Source organism: Octopus bimaculoides, chromosome 1, assembly GCF_001194135.2.
Source record: "Octopus bimaculoides isolate UCB-OBI-ISO-001 chromosome 1, ASM119413v2, whole genome shotgun sequence".
Classification (NCBI taxonomy): domain Eukaryota; kingdom Metazoa; phylum Mollusca; class Cephalopoda; order Octopoda; family Octopodidae; genus Octopus; species Octopus bimaculoides.
In genome coordinates, this window is record NC_068981.1 from 101,503,542 (window position 1) to 101,523,929 (window position 20,388).

Below are 20,388 nucleotides of genomic sequence, written 5' to 3' on the forward strand. Positions count from 1 at the left end.
TCTGTGGAGTGCTCAGCCACTTGCACATTAATTTCACGAGTAAGCTGTTCTGTTGATCGCATCAGCTGGGACCCTCGTTGTCGTAACCAACAGAGTGCTCCTATCCTATCATATTTATTTGATCTTAACTTTAGTTTTTATCCATATTATTTTTAGTTTATGTCTCTCTCAAAGTTCTTTCATCATACATTCTGTGACCTCATCAGTAACTTTCTGTCCTGTGCCTCTCCATTTTATCCTACAAATGAAAACTGAAGATCAAATAAATAGCACGTGTTTAATTTTTTTTGCTGTAGTTTCAGCTCAGAGCTGCGGCCAAGCTGATGCACCGCCATTTAATTAACCAAAAAAAAACCCTTCCCAAGTATAACAATATTTAATAAAACAGTTTGGCGTGAATTTGTTTAATGGTTTATTTTTTTAATGGTTTATATATCTATTAAATCCCTTCTATTAAGGGATTTAATAGATATCCCTTAATAGAAGGGATATCTATTAAATTCAAATTCATGAAGTATTTAGTTTTTGCCATCACAGGCAAAACACTGTGTCAATGTAAAGACCTTGAAGTCTCTCTAATGGTCCAGTTCATCTAGCAGTAAAAAGATATCATTGGGAAACAACTAAAAGTTATGTAGTGTCAGCCAACTGACTGAACTCACCATGACTCAGCTTTTATTGTTCTGAGAATCAGCTTAACCCTTATTTAAATATCAGACACTTAACTAATACTTAACTCTCAATGTCCGTAAATATACACGATAAAGAGCATCACTTTTCTAATTTAAGCAGCACAATCATTGTAAAACAGTCCTCTTCTCAAACCTTGAAACACTACATGCAGATGAAGAACTCACTGGTGACTCAGTCTTTTTTTTTAAATTGTTACAAATTAGGCAGGGGAAGACGGGCAGACACAATGATCTTTGCAGATCTTCCCAGGTAGTGAGATTCTGTTAGTGATAGCCAGCCTGAAAATCTGCAAGAAAAAACGTGTGTGTGTGTATGATCCAAAAGAGAGCCTTCCCATGATAATTCGAACTGCTAGAAATAGCAGCTAAATCTCTCTCAAATCACAAACCTCCCTACTGTCCTAAAGAAAGACATAAATAAAAATAAGGACACAATGGACAATGTAGTCCTTGATATACAAAAATGTTTTTGATCATAGGACTACCTGATCAGAACTAAACTTAGGGTTGAACAACAATAATAACATGTGAGGTAGGAACTGCAAGTCTAGTCAGGATGAGCTCCTGAAAAAGCATCTGAGAATTGATTATTAAATAAGGCAGTGTATTTAACCTACTACATGATATATTGTGCAATGCATTTGGGGCTTATTTACAAATACCCAAACACTGTATTTGTATACATAGTAAAGCTCTATGTAGGTAAAAGTCTGACTAGTGAAACTTGACTACAATATAAAATATATCTTCCTAAAATCAATGAACTTCGAAAAGAACAGTGCTTAGTCTCAATTTCGTAATAAACAGATAAATAATAAATCTTCCTCAGAATAGGATGCTGGTGTATCACAGGATAGAGACAGCTCCTATGTAATCATTCAGCCTACTAGAAATAGCAGCTAAGTTTCTCAAAATCACACCTGACCATGTTAAAAACAAACAAGAAGAGCACATTGGATTGTATAATTGTAGATACTTTATGCCTGAAATGAGAAAAGGTGGAGTAGTTATCATTGCTGAAATGCCTTAGATCATATTTTTGGTTCATCTTGTTGGTAAGGTTTAGTGGTTGCAATGTAAGTTTGGTTTAATAATGTATTTTTGTGGTGTTTAAAAAAAAACATCACTATAGATTATTTGATAGGGTAAGATGAAATACAGTGTTTGTGAGGAGAAAGAAGTAGAGTAACAGGAGGTTGAAAAAGCCAAAATGTTTACATACTGTGAAGTTGCTCTTAATCTTTTCTTTGTAAAATTAATGTGATACTTTATTTAAATTTATATGTGCTAACTTAATTAATATTAAAATGTTTTTATGTATAATTATACATAAAAAACACACACACATGCATATATGTATACATGCACATGCACAAACACAAGTGAGTGAACGAATGAAAGAAAGGTACTCTTAACACATTTGGTTGGAGTTAGATGTATTTAATAACAGTTTGACTTAGCTCCATATTACTTTAAGTTTCATGGGCATAGGACACATCCATCTTGTTTGCAACACATGAGTTTAAAGATAAACATGAAAGAATATAACTAATATTTTTGATAGACTAAACAACTACATGATCTGAGCTGACCAATGGAGGCCTAAATACCTAGAAGACATTATGAATTTATTTAACCTCTACTTTGTCTCTAAAACATCTGATTGAAATTTAAAGATGTGGCTTATGTCTTGCTGCTGACTAGCGTTTGAAGCTTGTCCTATTTTTATAGGGAGTTCATGGCTTAAATTAGTATATGTTTTGGATAGGACTTGATTAGTAGAGGATAGTCACATGACTGGTCTTAGAAATCTTTGTAGATTCCCTGCTATGTCCGTGTGTTAGTATCAAGTGACAATGTTTGGCGTCATAAGCTAAGGCTGAACATGTCTGGTGACAGTATCAAACAATCAATGTTCTGAATGTTTTCTGTCAACTGTTTGTAGAGAATGAACATGTGATTAAGTTTAGAACCTTTTGTATGTTTCCTGCTACGTCCATGCATTAGTGTCAAGTGACAGTATATTTTGCACCTAAAATGAAGCAGGGAACCTACAAAAATTTCTAAAACCAATCATGTGACTATCCTCTGCCAATCAAGTTCTATTCAAAACATATATTAATTTAAGCCATGAACTCCCTATAAAAATAGGACAAACTTCAAACACTAGTTAGAAGCAAGACATAACCACGTCTTTCAATTTCAACTTTTTTGAAAATCAGTGTGAACTGTGAAACCAAACGATATACACAAGGTTACATTGTGGAATGACCAGAAGGGAAAGGGTGGAGAAAAAGTTCTTTCTAAGACAGAAGAGTGTAAGAGAAGGACGTAGGTATGTGTGCGTGCACGCAGGTCCGTGTGTGTGTGTGTGTGTGTAATAACAGCACGTGTATGTCCGTGTGTGTGTGTGTGTGTGTGTGTCGCTTAACATTGTAGAAGGAATTAGTAGCAGGAATTATTTGGGAGTGGTTGTAGACGATGGTCAGTAGAAATTGAGCAAGCAGTTTTTAAGTATGTGTGTGTGCGTGTATGTGTATGTTGTGTGAGTGTGTTTTTCTTGCAGTGTGTGCCTGTATCTGTGTGTGCGTGTGTGTATGTGTATATATGTGTGTGTACGTGTGTGTGTATATGCGTGCAATTTGCTCTGTGGATCGCATGTGGGTTATTTTGTGTGTGTGTGTGTGCGTGTATGTGCGTATGTAAGTCCATGTATGTATACTTAGGTGTGTGTATGTTAGTGTTTGTTGTGTGTGTATGTGAGTTATGTTTGGGTTCATTTGCGTGTGTGTCCATGTATGTATACTTGGGCGTGTGTTGTGTGTGTAGGAGTTATGTGTGGGTTCATTTGCGTGTGTGTGTATGTGAGCTCGTTTGTACATGTGTGTGTGTGTGTGCATGTGTATGTGTGTGTGCGCGTGTGTAGACGGGGGGGGTTGTGTGGAAGTATATGTATGTGCGTGTATGTGTTCATGTGTGTGTGTGTGTATGCGTGTGTGTTCTGTTGGTGAAGTAAATTAATAAGAATTTATACTTTTAGATTGGAAAAAGATCGTACAGACAAACCAAAATGAGATGATATGTGTATTATGTTATATAAAAGGAAACTAGTGGTGTTAATAAAATAAAATAAGTTTATTGAGGAAACTAAACTGTCTCACAGTGTCAGTTCATTGGTATCTTTCCTCCTCTGTGGTGCTCACTAATATTGAAATAAGACTTACTACTCTTCACTTCCTTCAGCATTAGTAGAGTGCGTAAACCCTCAATTTCTGCTTGAAGTATATTAAATGCCTGCAAATAAATAAATTCAAAAGTTTCCAGTTGAATATGTAATTCTAATAGAGGGCGGCTAGCTGGCAGAATCATTAGCACGCCAGACAAAATACTTAGTGACATTTCTGCAATTTTTATGTTCTGAGTTCAAATTCTGCCAAGATCGACTTTGCCTTTCATCCTTTTAGGGTCAATAAAAACGTGGGCCAGTTGAGAACTGGGGTCAATGTAATCAACTTGCCCCCTCCCCCGAAATTGCTGGCCTTGTGCCAAAATTTGAAACCAATATGTATGATAAAGTATATCACTGTTTTTCTGTTGTAGCAGGAGGAGGACTACTGCAACAACAACAATAATTATTGCTGTTGTCTGAGAACAACAATTATTTCTGATAAAGGCAAAAGGCCTGAAACTGAGGGATAGGAATAGCCAATTATATTGAACTCAGAGCATAAGTGATACTTTATTTTATCAACTTTGAAGGGATAGAAGTTGACCTCAGCAGGAATTGAACTGAGAATGTAAAGAGCCAGAGCAAATACTTCTAAACTCTGAATTGACTTGCTTGGTATCAAAATATTCTGCAGTCAAACTGTACCAACCAATCTAATATTCTAATATATTCCTTGTTTCTTTTCTAATATCAGCACTTTCCTCTTTATTAGCAACCAGTATTCTCATATATTGACAAATCAACAGTTGTTTAACATCTCCACTGCACTGGAAAGTAAAATTAGGAAAATTCTACTTATAGCACAGGCATGGCTGTGTGGTAAGAAACTTGCTTCCCAACCACATGGTTCCAGGTTCAGTCCCACTTCATGGCACCTTGGGCAAGTGTCTTCTACTATAGCCTCAGATTGAGTGTATTTGATAGATGGAAACTGAAAGAAGTCAGTTGTGTGTATGTATGTATATATATATATATATATATATATATATATATATAGAATACAAATAATCAGAAAATGGAGAAAACCTCAGATTAACAAACACATCAACTGGACCATATTTATAGCTTATTTTCTAATATACAAAGCATGGCATAATAAATAGGTGATGTAACAAATTTCACAGCCTTTTCTGGATCTGTTGCCAAGCGCTGTCTATAAATAATTGCAAAAATAAAGTTCTTCATCTTCACAGGACATTCGAATTAAGGCACAGAGGTTCATTAGAGTAAAAAAACAAGAGCATCCAATATAAACGAAGGGAAGAAGGAATAGGAAAGAAAACATGGCCGAGAAAAGAAGTCTAGAAGCCCAGTATATTAAAAGCATATAATCTACCATTCTTGGGGCTACAAGGTCTGTAGGTAAAAAAGTGAGCTAATAATGGTCTAGGGAATACTTCAATTTATTTACGGGTAGTTTCAATTAAAGTGGGAAGGGGGGGGGGAAGATGTTTTAAAATTTAAGGATAGAATTTATCAAAAAAAATATATAAGGAAACTTACATGATTATCAAAGGGCAGTACCTATGCTAATGAAGTAAATTCATTTACTAAATGTATCCAAAACATTACCGTAGGGTGCTTAAGAAAGTTTACTCAGAAATATTATCAAGAATCCCACCTATTGTTCACAATGGAGTAAGTCTAAATCCAGTGGTCTCTACAATTGGTCAGTTCAATTTGAACCGGGGTCACAAGTTATAATCATTACAATGGATATGTCCATAAAAATAAACGTTATAACATGCATGTTATAACATTAAGCTGCTGAAGGACATAGCAGCCCCGCACCACTTATATCATTGTATTCCCCACCGAACCCTTTATCTTTACTTGTTTATTTTTATGGACATGTCCATTGTAATGGTTTTAATTTGTGACCTCAGTTCAAATTGTAGAGACTGCTGGACTTAGACTTGCCCCATTGTGGACAATAAGTGGGATTCTTGGTAATATTTCAGTGAGTAAACTTTCTTAATCACCCTACAATATTGTTTTGGATACATTTTACTTGAGTTTACTTTGTTAGCATAGGTAATGCCCTTTGATAGTCATGTTAGTAAGTTTCCTTATATATATTTTTTTTTTGATAACTTCTTTCCTTAAATTTTAGAACATCTTGCCCCCCCCCCCCTTAAATTGAAACTACCCGTAAATAAATTGAAGTATTCCCTAGACCAGAACTGGATGGGCATAGATGGAATAGTTCAGCAGGATCTTATTTTATTTGCCATAAGTCTGCAGGATACTATTCTGTTTGGTTACAAGTCTGTAGGATCGGGGTTAACCTGGGGTTAAACCAGGGCTGGCCAACCTGAGGCCCATGGGTCACATGTGGCCCGCAGACTTTTATCATGCAGCCCACTCGATACTTTTTTGAAGTATTGTGTATAATTTCAAAATAAAATAGTTTGTGTAAAACATTTGTTTCAAAATAAATTTAAAATTTATAAGTGGCAATAAAGCAATAGCCTACAATTTTATAATTTTAAACAAACGAAAAGTATGAAAAATTCTTGATTCTGTAATTTGATTATTTGACTATTAGTGCATAAAGTATACAAGTGGCCTGCAATGTAATTCGAGGTGGCCAGGCCTGGGTTAAACACAGTAAAATAAAGTAACTTACCGCAGTACATTGCTCAAGCGAAGTGAATTGATTATTTCCAGTATTGCTATTGTTACTTGATAGCATATCATTTGATTTTTTACTCAATGGTTTTGTATTAGTCTGAATAAAACCAGCTCTCTGAAATATTTTGGTCAGTTCTTTGTTGTACCCCTGGAAAATTTCAAATACAAGCACAATGTTTAAAATGTTTTTTTTTTCGATTTGAGGAGAAAAGTGTTAATTATATTAATATATTAACCCCAGTACTTTACTCTTGACTTCACCTTGGAGGATGTAGAGGGGGCTGGCATAGAACAGCCAACAATGGAGAGCACTGGTGGACCTGGTCAGCTCTGTGCATGATGCTGTTATCTGGGACCACTAACCTGAGATGACCCCAGCCCCATCTAGCAAGAGAATGAAGCAAGCAAGCAGTACTTTACTGGTACTTACTTTATGATCTGTGAAAGGATGAAAGCCAACCTTGGAAGAATTTGAACTCAGAATGGAAAAGGATGAGGAGGAAAGTGATACTTATTTTAAGAACCTTAATACTTGACAAGTACTTAATTTAGTGACCCATGGAAGGATGAAAGTCGACCTTGGAGGAATAGCATTAAAGGCATTTCTACAATGCTCTAACAATTCTGTCAATCCATCTTCCTATTATTCAAAAATATTGGTTTCAAATTTTGGCACAAGGCCAACAATTTGAGGGGAGAGGGATAAGTCAATTTCATTGACCCCAGTGTACAACTGGTACTTATTTTATCAACCCCTTAAAGCATGAAAGACAAAGATAACCTCAGTGGAATTTGAACTCAGAACACAAAGACATGAAATGTCACTAAGCATTTTGCCTGGCATGCTAATGATTCTGTCTGATATTCAAAAATATTAAGAAGCCAATGAAGGAGCTTCTACATGGTTACTGAACCTGCTAAAAATAGCAACTAAATCTTCTTCAATCAATAACCTGCTATCTTTAAAAAAAAAATACACTTAATGTAGTCTAAAATACAACATGCCTGAAAATAAGTACAGGATGGTCCTGATTGGAATACTTTTGACTTTTGATCAGCTCTGACACTAACTTAGCAGAAATACTGGTTTCACATTTTGGCACAAGGCCAGTAATTTCGAAGGTGGGACTAAGTTGATTACATTGGCTCCAGTGTTCGACTGATATTTATATTTATCGACCTGGAAAGGATGAATGGCAAAGTTAACCTTGGTGAGCTTAACAGAAATATTCTTTGCTACTCTAGGCACAAGGCCTGAAATTTGGGGGGAAGGGGCCAGTTGATTAGATCGACCCCAGTACACAACTGGTACTTAATTTATCGACCCTGAAATGATGAATGGCAAAGTCAACCTTGGCGACCTTAACAGAAATGTGTTAGCACTCTGTTGCTTACGATGTCGAGGGTTCCAGTTGATCCGATCAACGGAACAGCCTGCTCGTGAAATTAATGTGTATGTGACTGAGCACTCCACAGACACGTGTACCCTTAACATAGTTCTCGAGGATATTCAGCGTGACATAGTGTGACAAGGCTGACCCTTTGAATTACAGGCACAACAGAAACAGGAAGTAAGAGTGAGAGAAAGTTGTGGTGAAAGAGTACAGCAGGGTTTGCCACCATCCCCTGCCGGAGCCTCGTGGAGCTTTAGGTGTTTTCACTCAATAAACACTCACAACGCCCGGTCTGGGAATCGAAACCGCGATCCTATGACTGCGAGTTCGCTGCTCTAACCACTGGGCCATTGCGCTTCCATTTAACAGAAATATTACCACCATAAAAAAACAAAACAAAAAAAAAAAACAGAAATATTACTACCATAAAAAACATTACAAGCCAGCTTGGTGGTTATCCATGTATGCATACACACATATAATACCTGTTTAGATTTTACAATTTTTTTTTCTAGACAACTTAGTCAGAAGTCAAATGGGTCAGCACCCATGACCTTTTCTCAGAACCTTTGAGGCTGATAGGAGGAAAGAAGGTAGTTGAACTCAGGCCCGAGACCTGGTCTGAATATTGGCAATAAAGTAGACTTGACTAAAGATATTCAAGGACTCTATGGGGGTGTTAAACCAGTTGATGGATTAAGTCTACCACCCCAAAACATGAACAGTGCTTCTGATAGGCTTTCAAACAGTTTCTGTTCCTCAAATTTCATTCACAAGGCTTTGGTTGACCTGAATCTATGTCAGAAGACATAATGTTGTACAGTCGGATCAAGTTTGGTGGCAATGACAGTGGCACCACCACCTCCACTACCATTGCAGCAGCAACAACAACAATAACTCCTCCTCTTCAAAGAAAAACCTAAGCAAATTTATTATTATATGAATTGTAAAACGTAAGTAAAATGATGCTGTACTCACCTTTTTAGTAATTTCTTCACGAACATATTGTCCTTCGAGCTCATCCCAAGCATCTCTCAAATGGTCCTCCATTGTTGGGTAGACCAACATTGCATTAGGATGACATACAAAAGGAGTTTGGAATGTAAATAGGTATTCACATGTTCGAGGTTCTGAAACATTTTTTAGCCGGTGTTCTGGAGCACATTCAAAGACAACCTGGATGTGAGTAAGAATTCCTGTTAATTTAGGTTGGATAATCATTACAGTTTTTGCATCACTTTCTCTGCCACAAAAAAAACAAAAAAAACAAACAAACAAAAAACAAAAACAAATTGCTGATTGTTGTCTTTTCAATTTTTAAGGGACTTTAAGACCTCTTTCTTAAATTTTAAGATGTGATACCTATTGCTGAGGTAGTTAGAATTAAGTGTATAGTTCAGTACATTATAATAAAAAAGAAAAAGAAAAAAAGAAACAGAAAAAAGGAAACTTAGTGGAACTGAACTGAATATCACTGGATCTGCTCTATCACTATCTCACCATATGTTGTGAGATTCAATATCCCAAGTTTAGCTTCCTCTTCTGTAGACTCCATCCACTTTGATCATTTGACTCTTCTTCACCCAACTATCATGCTTCATATGCATCACATCTCTATGCCAGTCTAGTTTTCACTTTTGGACTCTATAACTGATTCCACCAACATCCATGGTCTCTCTCTCTCTCTTTCTCTCTGCTTCCCTGTGTTCCATTATTCATGTATGTTTACATTACACATCCAAAAGAGCATGCTTGCTTCCTTTCTTTCTCAACCTTTGTACATTCTCAAACTCAATGTCCATGACTTGCTTGCTACCAAGCAACATTGCACTTTGCACATAAGCATCATATAATTTGCTTTTCATTCAGAGAGAACCCCATTTTTTCCCAACAGAGAAAAAAAAAAGAATCACTATTCATTTGTTTATAGCAATGTTACCAAATTTTAATAAAATGAGACTTACTCGTGATGTACGTGAGACAGTTCCACATGCATCGCCTTCCTTTAGTAACATAGCTGTAAATGTATTGTTAGCAATTTCCCAATTCTGCCATACACTGAAAACACAATACAAGAGGTGTTAAAATTTCATTTGCTGAAACTACAAAACAAGAGATAATTGAACAGCTCAGAATAACACTTGAATGAACTCATTCACGATCATATTTCTTATGATATACACTGACTATGTGTTTCAATTAATTTTGAAGACTTTGGACTTATTTAATAATAAAATAATCAAAGTGTTCATTAATAAACTATTAATTAGAACACAAGTGATAGAAAGGTTTTTTTTACATATAATCTATGTTGGAAGGTTTTATTTTAAATATAAATACTTTAAACCCTTTAGCATTCAGATTACTCTGTCATATGTAATGCATTTTTATTCACATTGTTTTCAATTAATTCTGCATTATCTTGTAGCTTAGAGAGTTCGATAATGTGATTGTTTATTTTAGAATGACATTGTAGGGTAAGAGTGAGAGGCCAGATATAGCCAGTATTGAATATAAAACAAGTAGAATATTTGGGCAGGATGTGTCCAGTTTAAATGTTAAAAGGTTAAAATAGGTTTGGTATCAGAGAAGCAGGAGTGATCACAAGCAGATTGATATCAGAATGGTTAATGAATAAAGATACTGGCAAAATATATATTATCATTATGTGAGTTGAGCAGTGAATAAAATACTTTGTGATATTTAGTTGTCTCTAAACATTCTGAGTTCAAATCCAGCTGAAGGCAACTTTTACCTTTCATTCTTTGGAGGTTAATAAAATAGTATTACCAATTACAGAGATCGATATAATTGATTATATATTTTCTACAACAACACTTGTACCTGCATACCTTTGTTAGAAATCATTATTAGAATTATTACAAGAACTGGGATGGGGAATTGGTTGAATTGTAAGTATGTCAGATAAAATGCCTTAGTGTTCAACATTCTGAGTTCAAATTCCACTGAGGCAAACCTTACCTTTCATCCATCCAACATTTGTGAAGTTCTATCAATCAAATGCTGAGTTTAATGTCATCATCCATAACCCACCATCAAAAATTTGTTTCATTGTGCCTAGGTGAGATACTCTAATTAGAATTACTGAATTTTTAGAATTGACCTTGAGACTAAGGAGTTAAATTACAGACTGCAGTCATGCGCTCAGACATCACCACAAAAGGCTTCTGTCACTGAAGTTGCTGTTTAACCCTGGGTTACTTTCACCCTTTCTCTCATTTTTTATCTCTCCCTCTCTTGCTCTCTTCCTCTGACTAGGTAACCATGTATCTCCTTTACAACAAGATACTTGTTTCTATCCGTCTGTTACACTCAAACCTCTCATCACATGACACAAGGCCACTTCCTCCAATGCCTTCCCTCTCAAAGGATCATTGTCTTGCAAGTTACTCGGTGACTCCACCAGTGCTGATGCATCCAGTTCATACTGTAAAGCGGTTGGTGTTAGGAAGGGCATCCAACAGTAAAAACCCTGCCAAACCAGATAGTGAAGCCTGGTGTAGTCTTCTGCCTAGCCAGCTCCTATCAAACTGTCCAACCCATGCCAGTATGGAAAACGGATGTCAAATGATGATGATGATCCATGATGGTAAAGATGAGAAAAGTAAACAGACAAGTCACTAGATGCTGAAACCTGTAAAATTTAGCTGCTATTTCTAACAATTTGAGCAAACCTATATCAGCTCCTTCATTGGCTCAAACTTGTAATAATTGTTTCCATTTAGCCACAGGCCAGTGCTTACCACCAGCTCTTTTTGGGAATATCTAAGGACTACAGTGTCTATTGTGCTCTCCTCCTTTCTACTAAAGGCAATAGAGTGTGATTTGTGAGAGATTTCTAGCAGGATGAATGACTACATAGATGTTTCCTCATTGCCCCATAAACTTATCCTCAGGTCAACTGAGTAGACCTATGGTCAAAAGTCATTCCATGCATGACCATCCTATCTTTTTATATATCAGCTACTATAGCATATGATAAATCCTTTCCTCTTTTTTAAGACAGGAAAACAGAAATAGCTAGAAATAGCAGGTCTAGCAACTATGCAGAGGCTACATTATTTGACTAAACAGATTTCTTTTTAGACATCATTGCCAAGTGTCCTAGACTCATAGGGCTGGTTATCCAGTTTTTATGGCATATAAGTGGCTGAGATCACAACATTCCCCCTGAATGGGATGCCAGTCTGCCACAGGGTTACTCACTTTAGGGCAAATGGACTACAGCAACATGAAATGAAGTGTTTTGTTCAAGAACACAAAGTTGCCTGGTCTAGGAATTGAAACCACGATCATGCGATTGTGAGTGCAACACCTTACCATAGCCTTCATGAATAAATAGGTTGTACTTCTGTATTTGAAATTAAATGATTAAAAGCATTCATCATCATCATCACCATCATTTAACATCTGTTTTCCAAGCTGGCATAAGTTGAACAAGAGCTGGGCAGCTGTCTAGGCTCTAATTGTCTGTTTTGACATGGTTTCTTTGATTAGATGCCCTTCCTAAAACCAACCACTTTACAGAGTCTGCTGGGTGCTTTTTATGTGCCATCGACATTCTACATAAAAAAAATTCCTGAATAGTATGCAGATATCTAGATTTATGAAAACCATTCTATTGAAGATAGTACAGAATATAAAGTGGTTCCTGGCAATGAAAATAACATTGTATATCCTTTTGTTTATACAGTACTAATATTGAGCCACCCTATTAGGTGGTTATTCTAAAAACTATAACAATTTATCATTTGTATGATACTTAAAAACAAACTTAAGTTAAAAATTCATTGAATGATCTAGATATATTTTAAATATTAAGATTTATGTTTCTAATTTGTTATTCTGTAATTTTCAAAATGCTATTTCAATTTCAATGCAATCAAAAATGACTGTCAGAATTTGGCATATTTTAGAATGAGCCTCAATATGTAGAATTTAATGTTGTTGCTGCTTACTTCCATTCATCATTAAGATCGAGACATTCCAGCCTTGACTACCTTGTTTTATTTCTTGGCATAAGACATCCAAGACTACATTATTCAATGCATATTTATTTTTTAAGACATTATGGTGTGAGTTGAAAAAGATCTGGCTGCTACTTTTAGCAAGTCAAATGACCATATACAAGCTCCCTCAGTGACTAATACAAAATTTATTTTAGTCTGTGATCATATCCAATCACTGACAAAGTGATCACAAGCAATTGTTGTTGTTTTCCCTATGCTCATCATAGGATTTGAGTTTAGCATGTAACAATAATGAAATATTGATTATATAACAGTGATCTATAAATTTCCCATACAGTACAGCTATTTACATCTAGCTGAATTAGGCTATTGATAGATATAAGTCATCATCAGGGAATACTGTGCACTGTCAGGAACAGGATATAAACTAATGATTCTTTAGCCAACAAATCAGCACTTGCTCTCTCCACACACACACACACACAGTATAGTCTTAATATAGGGTGATGTTATCATGGAAAATCTAATCACAGTTCTTCCTTAGGAACAAAGACTATTTATGTTTTAGAAGCTCAGGGTAAGTTGACCAAATCTATCGCAATGTTTTTGGTGCATTTTTATTGACTTTTAGATGGATGAAATGCAAAGTGGACAGCAGTATTTGACTTCAAAACAAAATATAAGAATGTAACTAAGGGCTGTAATTCATTTGATCCAGCACTCTAATCCCTTTGTTAATTCCATACCATTTTATTAAAGAAAATTTGATATTATAAGGATTTTAGTATTTCATATTCCTTATTTCTTTTTTCACAGTTAAGTTTTAATAATTGATTGCCTTGATTCACTTCAAACTGATCATTAATGACTAACAAAAACAAAAGAGAAATCCATAGTTTTCATATGAGATATATTGGCTGTTTATATAATGTGCTGGACTTGTGGATTATTGATTCATATCCTGCTGCATGTATCTGCAGTGTCCTGAGGACAGGCACTTAATGAAAATGGAGATGTTGGCGCTGATTTACAGAATATTACACAGCACTCATTGGAGATGATTTGTCATAAACAACTTATATATAAGTTTATAAAGAGGTTAGTGATAATGATGAATTGACAAAATATTGATTTTTAGTGCCAAGTAATGAGTAGAAATTTGAGCTAGAGCATTGATAAGGTGTATAGATTTTTTTTAACAACTTACCCGAGTATACCATTGTAAGGATTCCATCTCAGAGAAAGTTCATGCTGAGTTATATTGAAGAAAGGGCAGAATTTATACTGGTACCTGATATAAAATTTATTAAAAATATATATTGAAACTTATTTATGCATGCATGCACACACATACATACATATATATACAAAATACTGCTGGATTGAATGGTACTGCCCAGGTGTCGAAACCATAATGACATCCATGGGGCAGCTGATGATGGAGGTATGCTGGATTGTTGGTATGGCTGCAGAATAGTATTATAACACATCCTTTTGATATAATACACACACATGTATATATATATATATGGAGGCTGGTGTTGCCATCCGGTTTCACCAGTCTTCAGTCAAATCGTCCAACCCATGCTAGCATGGAAAGCGGACGTTAAACGATGATGATGATGATGATATTTATGGAAAAAAATTATGTTTTTTTTTCCTTATGAGGTTTTTTCATGCTGACTACTTGATAAATTCTTATAAAGGTTTTATCCTTACATTATATACATATATATATATAATATACACACACATATATGTATGTCATCATCATCATGGAGTTGATGCAAGCATCTGGTGGGTCAAATCTGTTATAGTTTTGATTTACTGTTGTATTGTTAGACTTCTTTTCTTATATGTTGTACCTTTGTGACTATAGACAGTATACTGGATAAGGATATACTTTGGTTTTGTTAGCTGAGAAGTCACTGGATAATATGAAATTGAATGTCTTTAGTGAAGATCTTATAACTCAAAAAGAACTCCAGCTTTTTTGAATTTACAAAGCTTAAGTTTGATGTGTTACATTACTGATCATATATAAGTATTCTGTTACAGTTTCATGTAACACAAAGACACACGACTCAACAAAGGAGCTTCAAAGTGGTCACTCAAGCTTTTAGAAATGGCATTCAAATCTTCCTCAAATCACTCCTTAATATTTTAAAGCAGGAAATGATAGAATGATAAGCTGGAATGCCTTTGATAATAGATTTGCTCAATGTGGACTGGAATTAAACAACAAAACAGCAACTTACAGATAGTGTTTTATTCTATGTCTTCAAAGTATTTTTTTCCCATCTTTCAGTTCAACAAGACCAATAGAGAGAGAGTGGTCCTTTGCATTCATTTAATTGCAGCCCAGATAATTTTGCTTGATTCATGTTTCAAATACATTTTACTTCTACTGATGGGTTAGTATTATAAGGAATAAGTAACAAGGTGTATAAAGAATTGTATTCTAAAAGTAAGAAATATCCTACTTATGCTTGCATAGGATTAAAAAAAAAATGGAAATAAAATTATAAAATGATGAACTTACATATTATCAGATTTATTGAAACATTTGCCAATGAGGGACCTAAAATGGGGAGGTCCACTGAAGTTGGCAGGATTTATTTGCATAACCAGAGGTTTGTCTTCCTCATTATGACTCCTGTAAATGAAAATACAATAAATAATTAAATGAATAGCTCAAATATAATAAAATAAACAATTAAATGAATAGCTCAAATATAATAATTTCTTCTTTACCCAATATCTTTTCCACATCACATTGTTACTTCTCCCCCAGTCTCCAGATTCACTCTTGTTGCTATTTCAACCCTTCCCTCCCTCTCTGTTTGGTCTTTTTCCATTATTTCACCACTGACATTGATTATTGGTGTACATATCAATGAGGTGGCAGTGGGAGGCTCTATATCATTGCATGACCTGCTAGAAATAGCAGCCACATAACCCTAAAATCTCCCACCCTCACCCCAGTGTCATAAAAATGGAAAAATTAGATAATATAATCCTAGTTATCTTTAAAAATATGATGGTCATGGCTGGAATGCCTTTGATCATAGATCTATTTGCTTAGGGCTGACCTAGGACAAAACTTTTTAGTCTTTATTTTGTCTCCATTTCTTTTAACCAGTCCACTTATACTTACTCTTCAAATCATCACAGGAAGTTTGTATCATAGAATCAAGGGCAGTCTAAGCCAGTTTGGTACCAAAAGAGATAAAGAGTAGACTACAAAATACTCTAGTAAACAGTAGAATCCATAGAAACAAATGGTTTACAGCAGCAGTTAATGAGTATAAGCAGTTAAAAAATGGAATACAATGGTTTGCCCAAACCAATTTATTCTACTTTTGAGCTGCTATACATAATACTATACTCACCATAAACCTGAAGGTTCTTCCAGAAGTTTTACATCAAAGGTTTTTCCATCTGCGGGGGATAAAAAAAAAAAAGTAACTTATTGGTAATACATCCCATCTTAAGTGTTGTCTGATTGTATTTGTATTATTTGTATGCATAGCTTGCTCTTAGACATGGAATCAAATATAAGTAGAGATTTCAAAGAATTTTTCTGAGGAAAATTAACTGGAGGAGATATAAGATATATAACTGAAGGATATCTAAGTGGTTTGTAACTGTTTTCCATAATCAGTACAGATTAGTTTCGGGGAAGGTGAAAAGGTCTGGTGAATAAGGTATTACATAATTTTGGCAATCGAAACAAAATTCTTGTATATTGCATGTGTTGTGATGTGGAACCTTTAAGAATTTCTTCATAAGAAAGAGGTATGTTGCCCTTCTTGTTGGGTGTCATTAATACTATCAGCATTGATAAATATAGTAGAAGTGCATCTAGAGAGAAGAGGTAAACAACTAGCAGATGTTAAAGAGGATTGTGCCTCTGCATAGAGCTTTTAAAAAGTGGTGCTTTGCTCTGGTTTTATGACTTTACAAGGATAAGACATTAGTCTCTCTTCAATGAAACTGTTACAGAATCTGATATCTAGGTGAACAAAAGACATCTAGAAATAAGTGTATGTCTCACAAGAATGGCAGTATGGCAGCTACCAGCCAGGCTACATTCACTTCTGGGGATATTTCCTCTACCCAAACCCTGGAAGCATGCTTCCCAAGGTATACGGGTAGAAGCACCACTTCGTCTGTTCTCAAGTGTAGCTGAGTGCAGCCTGGTGGTAGCTACCTCCCGGAACTGCAACTCCACTGTTCCAAACTTTTTTCCTCTGGCAAGGAAGGAAATCCCTTGCCAGATGACAAGCTGACTTGGGGCTAAAAATAATTTATCCTGTTGTTCTTTAATATATTGTATTCCTTTATTACTAATTATGATTGTGGCCACTCATTAGCAATGTAATCTCCTTCTGATACAATGTGATTATTGTTGTGGTGTAAATGAAGTTCTTTTCAATAAAGAATTCCAATTCTCATTTAATTAGCATTGTTCTTTAAACGATAATTACTAAGTAAATAAAGTTAGGTTCAGTAGATTTGTTGAAATGGTTATTTACTTCTAATTATTTCTTTCAGAAAAGGAAACAAGTAGAAATTACAATTGAAATAAAAAAAAAAACAATTTTCTAATTAAAAACTATTTTTATGAGTATATAATCTAAATCAGGCAGTAGATGATAATTAAGGTTGCAATTACACTTAGTATATGACGGAAGTAAGCACGCGATGAGAGCCTCTACGTGGTAGTTCGAGATTCTTATTAATAGCAGCTATATAAATGTACAAACTATATACCCTACCTGATAAAAAAAGGGGAGGGGGGTAACTTGGGAAACGTAGTCCCCCACCACACAAACACGAAATGGAATGCCATTGATCATAGATTTACTGATTAACGTGGTCTCTGATCAGTAGATCTAAGATCTCATAACAATAAGTGAAGAGTACAAACGTGTTGTTTTTGTTGTTGGCACTCCGTCGCTTACGACGTCGAGGGTTCCACTCGATCCGATCAACGGAACAGCCTGCTCGTGAAATTAACGTGCAAGTGGCTGAGCACTCCACAGACACGTGTACCCTTAACGCAGTTCTCGGCGATGTTCAGCGTGACAAGGCTGGCCCTTTGAAATACAGGCACAACAGAAACAGGAAATAAGAGTGAGAGAAAGTTGTGGTGGAAGAGTACAGCAGGGTTCGCCACCATCCCCTGCCGGAGCGTCGTGGAGCTTTAGGTGTTTTCGCTCAATAAACACTCACAACGCCCGCTCTGGGAATCGAAACCGCGATCCTATGACCGCGAGTTCGCTGTCCTAACCACTGGGCGATTGCGCCTCCACTAGTACGAACATGAATGATGAGAAATCCTTCATAAACGGAAACCAGAATAATTATATGTCGTATCGAAGAAATGAACAATAATAAATATTCCAATTTGTATATCTAAAAATTATTTTGAAGAATAAAACCTGTAATTATATAATATAGTTATATTTAACAATGGTAGTATTGCTTGATTCAATATACTGGTAACAGACTGTCTTTTTGTGAGTTAGTCTCGCCCCCTATTAAAAGAACAGTCCAGTGGAGTTGCTGCTGTATTGGATCAAACAATACTATCTTTGTTACATACATTATATCACTACAGATTTGATGCATAGAAAATATGATTATATATATATATATATATATATATATATATATATATATTTGAAACATTTTAGTCTCTTAGAAAGTTTAATGACGTTCGTCTACGTTTCTCATACGTGTTTGTGACATGAAGGATCGCCGAAAATGTATAGTATAAACAATAAGTTGCATTATTAATGTCGACATACCACAGCAATTTAAGTAGACAAGCAAAACACATGATAAAGTGAGGAACAAAGCTCCATAGGTTTTCATTGTATTTGTTTACGTTACACGACAACGTCAAACAAACATCTCTTCTTCTCTCGGTTTTACGGTGTTGTACGAATTAATCTCTTCTGCATATTCGGTCATCGCTGACAACGTAGCTGTCTCCGGAATGCAGGCATGGGCAAATCTTAGAAAAAAAAAATGATAAATAAGGACGTAAGACCACCAATTGCTATAAAGTATGTGTTTCCTCTCCACATCCTGCGATGTTATCCAAAGGAAATGTAAGGGTCGATACTGCTTGGAATAATTGCAGGCGAACTCAGAACGTAAAGATTCGGAACAGATAGTGAGAAGTAGTCGTTCACCACTGTAACAATTCTTTCAATCGCCACCGTTGTGGACTAGGGCTTCGCTTCCTCGATTTCAGAAGGACAAAAGGCAAAGGTGTATTCGATTGGTTCTGAACTCAGAACGTAAAGAGCTGGGACAAATATAGCAAAGAATTTTGTCGTACGCTTACCTACCATCTGTTTCCCGTATGTAAGTATGTGTGTGTTCGTGTAAAAGGGATCCCCTGGGTATAAACTGTATTTTAAGGTTTCCTCAAAAGTCAAAAGGTTGGAGAACGCTGGTCTAGAGCATTAAACAACACTGAAACAAGATACTCCAACACTGAAAGGGAAACCTAGGCAATTGTGTGCATTTTCTGCATGACCGAAAAATTTAAATCGTGGTCTCAGATGTGGATTATCGAAAGTATCATCTGCATGTAGTTTGAGATACAGGTCACAAATACAGTAGTTTTTGAGAACATAAGACCGGTGTATAAGATGCGCCGATGTATAAGACGCACCCTTATTTTAGAAACAAAGTTTTGGAGGTAAAAAAAAAAAAAAAAGCTACGACCATATTTGAAAGGTTTTTCAGGAACAAAAATTCAGCCCGATACTTTAACGATTAGTGTACATTGTTCTAAGCACAAAAATGCTCAAAATAAGAAACTATCATAAATTAAAAAACACGCACACACACAAAAAGAAAACGATATAGGAAAGTTGGTTATACATCATTAAATGTATACCTGACTTTCCTATATAAAATTAAGTAATATAAACGGAACGCTGAACTCCAGACTATCAACTTAAACAACACTTTATTTAGGTGGTAAATATATACATCTTTAGTTCTTGTTGTTACAGCTTCTGTGTGTATGAGCATAGTTGTTGGGACGTGGGTATGTAGTTGCAAGTGAGCTGTCGAGTGTAAGTCCGAAAGATGTAGAGAGACAACTTAACACGTCCATGCTCATGGTCGGCCGACCGTAAAAGAGATAGAATTAAGCGGGAACGCTTGCTTGTTTAATTCCACGCATGCGTGAGACTACGCATGCGCACGGCGTTACTACAACGAGAAGAAAAAAGGTTTACTGTTATTTAGGTTGAGGCAAAATCTACAAGATCCTCATTGCTTTCACTTTCGCTTGATAAAGAATCAGATATTTCATCATTGGATCCAATATTATGATAAAAGAGAATGTCATCCTCAGTCTCATCTATTGCCTTACGAATACCATATATCTTAAACGACTTAATCGCTATATCACTTCT

General features: G+C 35.6%; 1 protein-coding gene across 2 annotated transcripts in view; it reads right to left on the reverse strand.

Moving 5' to 3' along the window:
• Positions 1 to 18,906, reverse strand: part of LOC106874372 (N-acetylglucosamine-1-phosphotransferase subunit gamma) — a 22,639-nt gene extending 3,733 nt beyond the window's left edge. The window contains exons 1-8 of one of the 2 annotated variants that reach the window (XM_014922084.2): positions 18,757 to 18,906; positions 16,333 to 16,381; positions 15,483 to 15,596; positions 14,148 to 14,231; positions 9,914 to 10,007; positions 8,928 to 9,125; positions 6,551 to 6,703; positions 3,917 to 3,986 (exon numbers count right to left, since the gene is read on the reverse strand). In XM_014922084.2, coding sequence (XP_014777570.1) covers positions 3,917 to 3,986; positions 6,551 to 6,703; positions 8,928 to 9,125; positions 9,914 to 10,007; positions 14,148 to 14,231; positions 15,483 to 15,596; positions 16,333 to 16,381; positions 18,757 to 18,823 — 829 coding nt within the window. In that variant the 5' untranslated portion in view covers positions 18,824 to 18,906. Of the gene's footprint in view, positions 1 to 3,853; positions 3,987 to 6,550; positions 6,704 to 8,927; positions 9,126 to 9,913; positions 10,008 to 14,147; positions 14,232 to 15,482; positions 15,597 to 16,332; positions 16,382 to 18,756 lie in introns of both variants that reach the window. The other variant, XM_014922085.2, reaches the window with a different exon arrangement.
• Between the last annotated feature and the right edge of the window lie 1,482 nt (positions 18,907 to 20,388).